At 35.5% G+C, this 12,833-nt stretch overlaps 1 protein-coding gene across 7 annotated transcripts in view; it reads left to right on the top strand.

Moving 5' to 3' along the window:
* The window catches only part of DLGAP2 (DLG associated protein 2), a 474,554-nt gene that overhangs the window by 220,100 nt on the left and 241,621 nt on the right, over positions 1–12,833 (top strand). For all 7 annotated transcript variants that reach the window (XM_032184999.1, XM_032184995.1, XM_032184994.1 and 4 more), the window contains one exon: positions 4,542–4,574. In XM_032184999.1, the coding sequence (XP_032040890.1) occupies positions 4,542–4,574 (33 nt within the window). The remainder of the gene's footprint in view (positions 1–4,541; positions 4,575–12,833) is intronic.

Raw genomic sequence — 12,833 nt, 5'->3', positions numbered from 1 at the left:
GGTCATAAAATAATTGTATGCCTGAGACTGAGATTTCATGATTCCCTGAAGCTGATCTATGGTCTGGTGGCTCCTGAAAAGAGGAACCTTGGTCTGCCTATGTTTGGCCACACACTCCCTCCCTGTCTTGTGCCATATATTAGCACCTTTATGATAGACAGCTGACTTGGGTCAGGGGACTGTTTTTACTAAGACTTGATTTTCTTCATTTGTTCATTTCTGAAGGAGGCAGGTTGCATATAGGCCAACAGTGTTCTCCCATTGCAAATAGGAAAGCTGCCTAAGTGTGGTTTGCCCAATGCGTATGATCAGCAGATTGAGGAGGTGGTTCCTTCCTTCTGCTTGGTGCTGGTGAGGCTGCACCTGGAATGTGTGCTCAGTGTTTGGAGCTCCTTGCTTCAAGAAACACGGGGAGAAGTTGGAAGGGGTCTAGCAAAAGGCCCTCCGGTCGGGGTCTAGAAAAAGGCTCTATGGTCAGGGTACTTGGCCTACAAAGAAACTGGTTGAGGGAGCTGGGCTGATTTATTCCAGTGGAGATCCAAGAGCAGCCTACGACTGTTTGAAGGAGATTGCAGAGGTGGTGGATCCAAAGTCATTTTGGCAGTACCAGGTGATATAACAAGGAAGAAAGGCCACAAACTGCAGATTGAGAGATTCAAGTAGGACAGTAGGAGGTCGAGGCAGCATTAATGTAGGCTGCCCACTGAGCCCTGTTTCAGTGGGAGGCTGAGGTCTTCCAAGACCTTCAGAGATCACTTCCAGTGAACACTTCTGTCTTGCAATGAATGTTAATGTGAATACAGAATCTACATTTAAGACCTGTAACAACACACACACACACACACACACACAAATACAGTGGGTACTTACAAAAAGTGATTTAATTCATGCTAACACAGGTTTCCACAGCAGGTTAGGTGACTGTTTTTTCCTCTAATTAGAAAAGTCTTTAAGGGCTACTTTAGATTTGGAGCATTAATGCTGAGCTACCCATCTTTAGGTTAGGCGCACTTCAGCCTAAGTAATGTCACTTCAGCTGATGGAGCTGTAAATTTTCCACTGTTGTCATGTCTTGACTGCTGCCATCCATCCCGTCTCAGAACTGAAATTTAAATGAGATTTAAAAGAAAATTTCCAAATTAATACGGGAATTTAGTATTGACCTATTTTCCAGAGAGATCATTTCTATCAAGATGCAACAACTTCCAGAGAAACTAAGTTGAAATAAGTTTCAAGACAGGATTACAGGATTTTAAAGATTTCTGTATTTATGTGTAATGTAAATGTACAAATATCTGAGTGTGATATGCATGTTTGATATGATTTTAGGCTTAGAAACTTTGGACATAAGATCTTTCAACAATTATCATAGAATAGATTTAATTATTTCCCACATCAAGTACAAATATGTCTTTTAACTGTCATTCATAGTAGCAAAACCAGTGTGGTCTTGATTTTTTTTTTTTCTCTTCCTATAGTGTAGCTATAATCACTGAGATTTTCAACACGGGCACATGCACACACAGGCTCTGTGGAAGCAATGCTCTGTACATCCTCCCTGTCATGTTGTTCACGTGCCTAGCACAGGGAGTTGTGTTTCTGTTTGTCGCTCGATCGTATGTGTCAAGCACAACAAAATGGGTATCTAGTCCTCCCCCACAGCAGCAGGCTTTGGGGAGAGGGGAATTTATAAGCACACGATTACTGGTGAATCATCCACGTCCACAAAGTCTGCTTCTTACCAGCGCTGCTGTCAGCTTGCAATGATTCCCTGCCTCTGGAAGGATACAGTGATGAATTAAAACAAAATCCCCACATGAACTTTCTCCAAGCATGTATATGAGGTAAGAGAAGAAACACCTGGCCTGCCCGTCAGCACAGGAACTTAAACAAACACCTGAAAGAAAGCCAAAAAAAGCAGTTGCCCATCAGGGATAATGCTGAGAGCTAGCTTTTGGACAACTTTCTGGCACCAGTCTTATCTGTAAGCCTTATTTTGCGGTCAGACTATCTGTCCTGCTCCAGACTGCAGCAGCTCTGTGGCAGTGTATTAAGGGACTTGAGAGCATCCAGAGGACAACAAAGCTGGTAACACGGCCAGAAGGCATGTTCTGTGAGGAGAGACTGAGGACATTTGGGTTCTCCAGTTTGGAGAAGAGGAGGCTGAGAGGCAGCCTCACTATTCCCTGCAGCTCCCTGAGAAGGGGATATACAGAGGGAGGTGCTGTTCTCTGCTCCCTGTTCACCAAGGGCAGGATGTAAGGGAACGGCACAGAGCTGTGCCAGGGGAGGGTCCGACTGGGTGTTAGGAGAAATTTCTTCACACTGAGGGTGGTCAAACATTGGAACAGGCTTCCTAGAGAGGTGGCTGATGCCCCAAGCCTGTCAGTGTTCAAGAGGCATTTGGAAAATGCCCTCATGAATATGCTTTACCTTTCCCTGAAGAGGTCAGGCAATTGGACTTGATGATCTCTGTAGGCCCCTTCCAACTGCACTATTCTATTCAAGTATTGGCAGTAAGGTATGTTGATGGGAAAAAGAGGGAAGCTAATAATTTGTGCTGTTGAATGGGGACCTTTGGAAAATGGTGTTGAGGGCTGCAAAAAATGTCAAGCAGACTCTTTGGACTGTAGCAAGCCACTGAAGTGGTTGTTAGCAGGACATAGAGGATCAGCAAAAAGCCAGGAGTTCAGAAACCAAGTCTCAGTTTGTTCTTCCTTATCAATCAGGATAATAAAGTGCACACAGACAGGCAGCCCCTCTCAGTCAAACCTCAGAAAGTCTTTGAATTAAAAGTGAAAAAAATCTTCTGAGCTGCTTCCTCTGCATCACTTTGGATTGTGGCAAGTGCATTTTTCATCCAGATGTGGAAAAAACTGTCCTGTGATATCCGTGACTAATTTTTTTATGCTTTTCGTTGGTGGGTTTTCCCAAGCTTGCCACTGGAGTGTTGTTTGTAGTTTGTCAATTCTGCTGGGGACACCAGTGAGTCTATCAAAAGATCATTGAACTAGGTGCTTCACAGTGCTGACCTGCATCAAAAATAATTTCTCTCTCTCTCTCTCTCTTTTTTTTTTTTTTTTTTTTTTTTTCTGGCATTTTATCCTGTTTTAAAACTGTGATCCACCTAAGACAGTAGTAGAGTTGCCTGAATTAACATAACTTTTCTCATTCCTTCCCATCATGTATACTAAAATCTCTGACAGTATTAAAAAGCAACAACTAACATTTTTAAAATAGAGGGAAGATGTAGGGTCAAGTACCATTACAACAATGGGTTATTTTGTGATAGACTCTTATCTGTATTTAAAAGTACTTCTAAATAACTGGCAATGTTACAGAAGCACTGTAAAGGTCAATCAACTCAGTGTATGCATTTCATATTCTATGTTTCTGGTGCCTTTTTCTTTTTTTTTTTTTTTCCTTAACAACAAGGTCACAGCTGAAGTCCAATCTTCTATCTGCCATTTGACGGAAAAAAAAAATAAATTAACAGGCTTTTGAGTTAAGGGATTTGTATATAACCAAGAATATTAAACCGTTCTTTGCACTTAATTTGTATAAAGATAGATGCACACATAAATGCGTGTGCATGTATATGTATTTTTTCTTCAGCATACTTTTCGCTGTTAGTTGTCATTTTTCATTCAAATCTTAAAATTCCAGAGGTTTGTTATTGAAACATATACTGATCTGTCTTGAACAAGTCTTTTTCTAGCACTATCAGAATTGTCTGTCAACTTGGTTACAATCCCTGTGATTTCAGTTGATTCTGCTGTTTGGATTCTAAATAATAACTTTGTTCTTCAGCTTGATATTAATACCTGAAGTAGCTATATCTCAAGCAAGGGATGCTTTAAATAATTTCCTGTGTGTGCAAATATTTGTACATTATGCAAAATAATTGACAACCAACTTCCAAATAGTGATGTATAAATAAAATAATACTTGTAAATTTGGAGACCCTGTGGTTATTAAGATGGAGTTGTATTTTCTTCATTTCTATACTTGAATACTTTGTATAACAGCACATTGACTGACTTATTTCATTTACTTGTGAGGACTTTGAAGTCTTTCATGACAAAGAAGTATAATAACTTTGTTCTGTTATTTTCTGCTACCTCCAATGATAGAATATTAGGAGGCTTAAACTTTGAATGGCTGTTGTCGCTTCAGTATTGTACAGCCACAAATACAAAACAAGTCATGTGGAAGCAAAAACTCCAGCTACCTGAATTCATTCAGTTGGACTCTGTGGAGATGATAGTTACATAAATATAACTAGAGACTTATATAGCTCTATTTAGAAAATTCTTCCAGCAAAAATTCTTTTTTGAAAGTTATGTTGCAGCTGTTTAAAAAGAAGAAAAAAAGAAAAAAAAAATGAAAAAAAAACAGTTGCTGAAAATAGAAATACTTTTTCCGTGCTAAATTTGAGTTCCATAAGGTTTATTTTATTTGAATGTAATTATGATTTCATAACTCTAGACCACACAGATCTTAACAACAATAAATTATATTTTTTCTCTTTTTCTTTGCAGAGTCACAGTGTACACTCTGTGGGGAGCCTGAAGGTGAGCATATTTTACTCTTCATATTTTTCAAAGCAACTAGTGATGAACGCTTGACTCAAATGATACGTGTGTACAATAGAATGGAAATGGTATCTGAATGATGAGAACCAATGAAAGACATTCTCCCTTATGTTAGATACCAAAAATGAATTGAATTAAGCTGAGTAAAGCACAGTACATGCTCCAGGCAGGAAATAACTTAAAGGACAAATATTCCATTAGAGCAAAAACGGAAATATTTACTTCTTATTCTTTTATGTGTTTGTCAAACTAATTTGGGGTAAGAGACAGTGTGAAGAGACATTTAAGGACACTACTTTGAGGATGGAAAACAAAGAGATTAGACATAAAAGGGAAATGAGAAAATGTTTATATATTTGATATGATTTACGGAGAACAGAGAGGCTAACACTTTTTAGCAGGTGAAGTGAATAAATATTGCTTCTGAAATAAGGATAATTAAGCAATAACTGTTATGCAGTGCAAATATATGCCCAAGCGAAGGTGTATGCTGGTTTGATTTTTTTTGTTCCAAGTGACTAATTAAATGCCAAGGTGAGACCCACAATTTACCTAAATACACATTGCAGTAATGAGATTATGATTTTCGAGGCAGGCCATCATCGAAGAAAATCTCTCTCTCTCTCTCTCTCTCTCGCACACACACACACATTGATGCTGTTTTAAAGAAAATGTCAAAAAAAAATGACCTTAGTTTCAGATCAACCATCTGGAGTCTTTCTAAGAAAAGTAGTCTGCAATAGCAAAAGTAACTGCTGAAGTAAAGTATATTCTTCAAAAAAAATTATAGATTCTGTGCTGTTCCCAAAGAGATTCAGCTTTGTATCTTGAATAGTTTCTGTAAAGCAATTTAAAGCTTTAACTTTTTATAAATGTAGGAGGGAGAAGTTAGCAAGAGATGAAATCTAGAAGTGAAAGGCTTTGAGACCTTGCATCTCATGAAATATAACTCAGTAAATTAAACATCCATTATTGGCTTCTATTTTGTACTTTTCTACTGAAAAAAATAATTGTTTTAGAATTGGTTTTGACTTTGCATTGCTTTTAGAAACAGTCGATTCTTGATTAGTTCATGCTTACTGTCTTTTATTTGATAAACTTATATTAGCACAGATACACATATGGAAAGTAAAAATAAGACAGGTGTTTATTTGCCTTTCACGTAGTATTTCTTCCATGATAGGGTGGTCCAACTTTAAGGTTAGACACTGGATTAGTTCTGTTTTCTTGCATGCTATTCTTGCTTTCTAACAATAATTTGTTTTCATTACTGCACTTTCATAACTATTCAGCATTGCAAACTTTAATAAGTATAAGGACTGTTAAAAAAAAAAAGTGGATAAAAAAAAGTAATAAAAACGTTTAACATTTATGTGACTAAAATCTCGCAAACAAAAGATAATTATCTGTATTGCCTTAAGAACAGTTCTCAGGAACATAATGTTTAGTTTTCAGCTGTGTAGAAATGAACCTTCCCAGTGAATGTCTCCTGGATCACCAAACTCTGCACATTATTACTGGAATGCTACTTATTAATTCTCTGCCTCAATTTTAAAACATTGACAATAATGTCAGGTTAGATTTGTGACAAGACGCAGAATCTTAAGGTTTTCTTTGTCACATTAGCACAATTTCTAATCTAATACTGAACATTTGCAGAAATTTTGTATGTTGTTTTCTGATGAAGAAATAGTTGCTCAGTAGATATGATTTCTGTTTTTAGAAGGCAATTCTAAAAGAAATTTTACATCTTTGGTGTATGCATGGAAAATTAAGAAAAAAAAAAAAAAACACTTCAAACCTCAAAAAATATAATTTTCCTTTGGAACTATATGGTATGGTCTCATAGTAAACTAAATGAGTTGCTAAGAAAACTAGGGAAGAACTCAGAAATCATCTTTTTGGATTTACTTTGGTTTTACTTGGAATTTATGACTGTTGTCTGTAGCTTTCTTCAGAAATTTGAGATGCCCTGGGGCTTATAGTTTGAATTTTTGATATCTAAGAAATTTTCAAAAATATCAACTAGTCATAGATACCACTTGCCTCCATTTTTTTGTCCTTCCATATTACCTTAAGCACATTAATTTACTTTAGTATACTAAGATGAATTTTCAAAATAGCAGGACAAATATGACATGGCATAGGCCTCCTCTATTAATTTCCAAAATGTTAAGTACTTGTTCATGAAATAGTAGATAGATGTGGAGGAAGTTCCCTGATTTGGAAGAAAGGGAGACAAGACTTCACATCTTACCACATCTGAATTCCTCTGAAGCTGTTTATGCCATTTATTGAAAAAACTACCAGGTACTAGGGGTGAGTTTCTGAACAGCATCTTCTGCTTTGTATAAGAAAGTTGGTTCCTGCCAGGAGTTGTTCGTTGCTCCTTCTCAAGTGAATGTGACATGTTACAGATACGCATCTGACTCTTTGCAACACCCAATGTTCTCTGTTAGAAGGACTGGTGTAGTCATGAGATGTTTCAGCGCAGTTACTTCCATTAATATTCAAGCAGATGTAGTTTCTGTTCTTCCTAAGTCCTGCCAATTATTCACAGAAGTTCAGGAAAGGATTATATTAACAAATATAATTTGCTATATTACCAAAATTGCAAACAAGTTAATTTTGTGACAGCTAAGATTTCAGTAGACAACTCTGTCTTCTCAAAGACTGTGAAAATAGAAGCTTTCTTCCAGACCTGTTTTATATCCTTTACAACTCCAGTAGTGGCTTACTGTTTCTATTCATGGTTCTTTTCTTCAGTATTCTGGTATTCATGGTTCTTTTCTTCAGTACTCAGTATGATTATTCTGTTCCTTTCCTCCTTAAAGATAAATGTGCAGTCCTGTACAATACCAGCATTTTCAGCATTTTAATAAAAAGTCACCTCAACTGATTCTTTGACAGCACAAGCTTTATCTGGAAAGTGTGGTGTTAAAGAGAAATACCTCTGCATGGATAAATTTATAGTTAAGTTTGAGAATTAATATAAATTCTGGTTCTGTCCAGTCTATCACACATTTCAGCAGAAGAAAATACAGATAATGATTCATCTTGCCTTAGGAAATCTTTTAAGCCAGTGGGAACTAGAAGCTATAGTTTGCTGGATTCATGTAAAACATCATTGTATGCTCTGCTTCTACTTAGACACTTGTGTCCTAAGTCTAGGAAGAGCATGGAAAAATGTTTTTCTCCAAGTGTCTGTTGCTGGCAATCATGGAGGACAGAACACTGGGAGCACTGGCCTTTGGTCTGACGCTCTTAATTCTTTTGGGCTTGTGTTCTTATCAGTTTGAATTTAAAAAATAGTGGCTCTGAATGGATTTTTTTTTTTTATAGCCATAGAAGAGAAAACCTGTGTTAACTTTGCTGTAGGTATTAAGCTTTCTGCACTGTTACTGTGATGCTGATAGCACTTTCCAATTTATTTAGAAGTATTACGTGATGTAAATGAGATTCTCTGTGTTGAAGCTCCTGATGCATTATGAAAGTTATAGAATACTCTGAGCAATTATGCAAAGGCTGTGGAGTAGGTAGTAGGCAGTTCAACCTATTGTTCTCTCTGTTATCTGGTACCTCTTGATCTTGCAGTCTACATACGGGCTGTAATATGCATATCTCATTCTACCGCAGATATAATCTGGCAAATATCCTTTCAATTCCACAGCACTTAGTAATCGAGTCTAGCTCTCCAAAAAGATACTGATATACACAAAAGCTATGAGTAACAGTACTTCTGTATTTTACTGTGATCTGCTTTAAAGGCATAGAAAGAAGACAACTTTCATTATGAACAGTTCAGTGAAGACGTCTAATTAGGATGGTAGTTAAAGAAAAACAAAATATTCATATTTGTAAGGAAAGAGATGGAGAGTACAGTACAGTACATTAAAGCACCACTTGTGCATATTAGAAGTACCCTATCCTGAAATACTGAGTTGAATCTTTGCTGCCCCCCACCACCAGAAAAGAATATAGCAAAGAGATTAGGAATCTAGGTATATAGTAAACTTGGTAAAATATATGAGGAGCAGTCCCATGTGAATGAACATCAAGATGGTTTGCTCTGTGTAGTTTAGAGAAAGTACCATTAAAAGAAAGCAAAATACACCTACTGTGTGTTTCTGATAAATGATACATCCATTTTCTATGGGATCATGAAAACCAGGCATTCCAGTTTTGTAATATATCCTGAGCAAGAAAATATTCAAAAGCAGAACAAGCATAACTCAGAAAGACAAATACAGATGTGGAATTTGCTGCCACAATGTGGCTTTTGAGATTGACTTCAAGTTCAGTTAGCACTGGATGTTTCAGTGAACAGTAAGAGCTTTCCTAAGGATCTGGGATAGGAAGAAGTCTCACTATTATCAGTAATACAAATAAAATAACTTCTCTTTTAATAGATAAAGTATATGCTTCCCCTAGGGGTAGGTTATTGTTTCATAAGCCATTTATTCATCTTTGGTTTTGATTAATGTTAGTGACTGTAGCCAAAAACTGAATGCCCTACTGGGCCTGCTTTGTTGCGGAAATCTTCATATTCTTTCTATGAAAGCCTTGTGAGTTTCTGAAAGTCAACCTCTAAAGAATGAACTGGAAAGATTCCCCCTTTCCTACCTCATTTAGGTGAGCGGGTCTTTTTAACTATGTTCATGCTGTGGCGTAGCTGTTTATCCAAAGGTTAAGGTTGAGGTGGAATAGAATTACCAAAGTGGCAGCCAGAACTGGAGTCTTACACATTATCCCAACTTAGAGGAGCTAACAATGAAGTTAGGGATTGCTTAACAGTCTCCTGTAGGCTTGCAAAGAATTAGGAAGTCCTGGGCAGAAAAAGGTTCAAAGCAGGAAAAATTTTCTTTCCCACAAGTAACCATCTTCTCATATTTAGCACTGTAGATCCAAAACATGTTTTTGCAAAGCTCTCCTAAGATCAGAGAATCTATATACTGGCCAACTCTGTCATGCACTTCCTGGTGCTTTCACTTTTTCCTTTCTCCTGTATGCACTTATGTTCAACAGTTTTCCTAGGAGTATTTCCAGATAGTTCAGATTATTCCTCATTGTCTTACATGCATTCTGGGCTGTGGTGTGCACCTAGAGTTTGAAGTAAAGTCTCCCATTATTTCTTGTAATTAACCAGCACAAGAAATGATTGCTAGACTTACTGGCTTCAAGCTTGTGATATCAAACCTAGAACAGTGCCTTTCTGTCAAATAGTAAAATAAATGTTCCATGTAACAGCACAGTCTAGACCAATTTCTTGATGTATCACAAAATGAATATTATTTTTTTCTATATGCTTTTTCTTTAAGTTAACCAGTTAATAGTTTAAACAGCCAGTGCATAGATAATGCGTGATTCCTCTTTAGGACAAAAATAAGTAAATTAAATTATCAGAAGCTTAAGATTGTCCTTTGCTGTTGATTTATATTTTCAAACTAAGATGCCAACATTATTATTCTCTTGGTGAGAAGAAATGAGTTTATGTGAAATCTGTAGCCGTTACAAGAATGCTAGGGAGTACATGACTCATTTACCCATACAAAAATTTATGTCAATTAAATATATAAGGCTTTTTAATATGATTAAAAGTTGAGGATGCAATTAAGTAATTATTTTTAGTAAAAAAAAATATGTTTATTATTAAAGCAAAGGGTACTGTTGTATTGAGGGCATTTGCTCAGAAGATGCATAAATTATTCAGCGGAATTTGGGAAATACAAGAACTTTAACTTTTGATTGTAAATAATTGACAAGAACAACAAAAACCTCTTGCTTTTCTGAAGGAAAACTTGGCTTTTTAGGATATATACATGCAAATGTCAATATCAGAGTGGTGGATTTGTTTCGGGTACTGCCAGCTTTGGTGCCATCTGTATTTCGGTTAATTCTAGTGTATTGGAGACTGAGGGGAAAAAAATCTGTTTTGTTTGTTTCTTTGTTTTGTTAAGATAAAGAATTCTGGCCAGTAGGCAGTTCATAAAAGTATCTTAAAATTGGTGATACATCTTAATATTGACAGTGCTCCATCTGGGTAGTTCTGGCTCCAAATATAAACATTTCCCTTGGTATCTAGTGGAAAACTGTTACAGGCATATTAGTAACTCCAGAGAATTTTGCTAATCTTCATTCCACTAATCTTAGCATTCAGTAATCCACACTGAACACTGGCAGTTTTACCAACATTAGCAATGACTTTCAAGAGTCCTGTACTCTTTAACATTTTTATACTTGTGTTGTATTTACTGCACCAACAATTAGCAGTATCAAAACCTGAAGTTATTACTGGAAGCAAATTATGTTTCACAACACACAATCCTGACATTTTTAAGGCAACATTAATACATAATAAAATCCACTTTGCCTAATTTTATTATTGCTTATTTACCTACTATTTCTAAAAATATTTCATATTATTTGGTTACATTGGAAAGAATTTCTTGTTCTGTATATGTACCTGTTAAAATATATATATAGATAAGTGTTCCTGCTCTCAACCTGATAATAATTCATAGTTATTATTTGAAGTGATTGACATAATTCCACCTTTATTCTGTCCTGTATGAAAGATTTTATGAAAATACAAAGTCATAGTCTTAAAGTGAATTTTGCTTTGATCCATTTGCATGCCAGTTCCTTGGTTTTCAGGAATAGTCACATTTGTATGCCAGTGTGAACTTCATTGCTAACATTTTAATAATAGGTTCTGGTAAAATCTCTGATTGTATAAAACTCGCTTCTGATCAGAGTATGGCTCATATATCTGTCTTTTAATGCTTTAGCTACTTCTCTCAAAGCAGAGTAGTTTGATTTTTCTTGGGAAAAAGGTTTCATGGAAACCTTTTCAAGTATCATAGAAATGTATTGCTATCACATTCTTCATTGTGTAATCCGTAGATTTTTTTTTACTCTTAGAGCAAAAGGAAATATGCAAGTTATGCTAGCCATTTTTTTACAATAAAATAATCTGAAAAATTTGGAGAATGTATGAACCTAAATATCTTTAAATCTCTTTCTAACTAGGCTAATATGTCTGATTTTAATCATTAATTTCTTTAGTTATAGTTACAAGTTATAGTATATTTGTCATGTGTATTATGCTTAAAGAATGCTAAATTTAAATATAAAACAAAGAGCTGAGATGTGTGTCACGATTTTTAGGAAGGACTGAAGTCAGGAATGGGATATTTAAAGGACTAGAACCTATGTAAGTCAGCTGTGAGGTATGATGGTCTCAATTTTTATGTTTCTTTAAAGGAGCATTTCGTGGTAACTTAAGAACAAACTTTTTTTTAAAAAAAAAAAAAAGTTCTCAGGTTTCTTTTAAGAAAATAAATGATTTTCTTTAAAAAGCATTATTGAGGCCTTCATTTCTCATTTATATTTAGAATAAATTAAAGTCATTCAGTGTTTTTTTTTTTCTTTCTCATATGTATGTGAAACAGCTGTACTCAAAACAGCATGGTTGTCCTTGTTTTCTTTTCATCTACCAATTCACTCTCCTGGGTTGTGCAAACCAAAAAACAAAACAAAACAAAACAAAAAAACAAACAAAAAAGATTTAATTTGGACAAATACAATGTAATCCCAAATGCAGAAAGTATTATTTGTACATTCACTTTACATTGTTGTGATTAAAAAACAAAACAAAAGCAAACACAAGAATTGTCTCATCTTTCCTGCTCCATTATAAATGAATAAATAGAAAGCTCATTTGATTTCTGTGTGGGACGAGCTGGTCTCAAAGGTTATTGTCAGTGCACACTTTAGGTTGCATGCAGCATTAGTAATGTGAATATTCCCTCTGATAACAGTGAATGAAGTTACATGTGTTTTTTAGTCCTATAGAGGTCAGAGCATTTTTGGGAGTAGGAACCAATATAAGCAGAGTGCAGCGTAGAAGATGCTGATATTTTAAATCAGCCTTGTAAAAGAATTATATATGTGTTTATTATCTATGTATATTATATATGCGTTTTTTTTTTTTTTTATTGTTCTTATTTTGCTAACCGTTTAGCACATTTTTATATTAAATGACATGTCCTGTGTTGAGCGGTCATTGTTATATGTCAGACGTGTTTGCTGTATGTTAATTTCTGCAGTAGCACATTTCTCATAAGGATGCTATTTTGGAATGACGTATCATAAATGAGAACATTTATCTCATATAGTGTGAACTGTCTGTGTTTGAAGATGATTTGCTTTCCCTTAGCATCTAATTTTTATGCTCTG

This window comes from Aythya fuligula, chromosome 3 (genome assembly GCF_009819795.1).
Source record: "Aythya fuligula isolate bAytFul2 chromosome 3, bAytFul2.pri, whole genome shotgun sequence".
In the NCBI taxonomy this organism is placed as follows: Eukaryota; Metazoa; Chordata; class Aves; order Anseriformes; family Anatidae; genus Aythya; species Aythya fuligula.
Note: the sequence above shows the minus strand (reverse complement) of the source record. Positions and strands in the feature narration are given on the sequence as shown.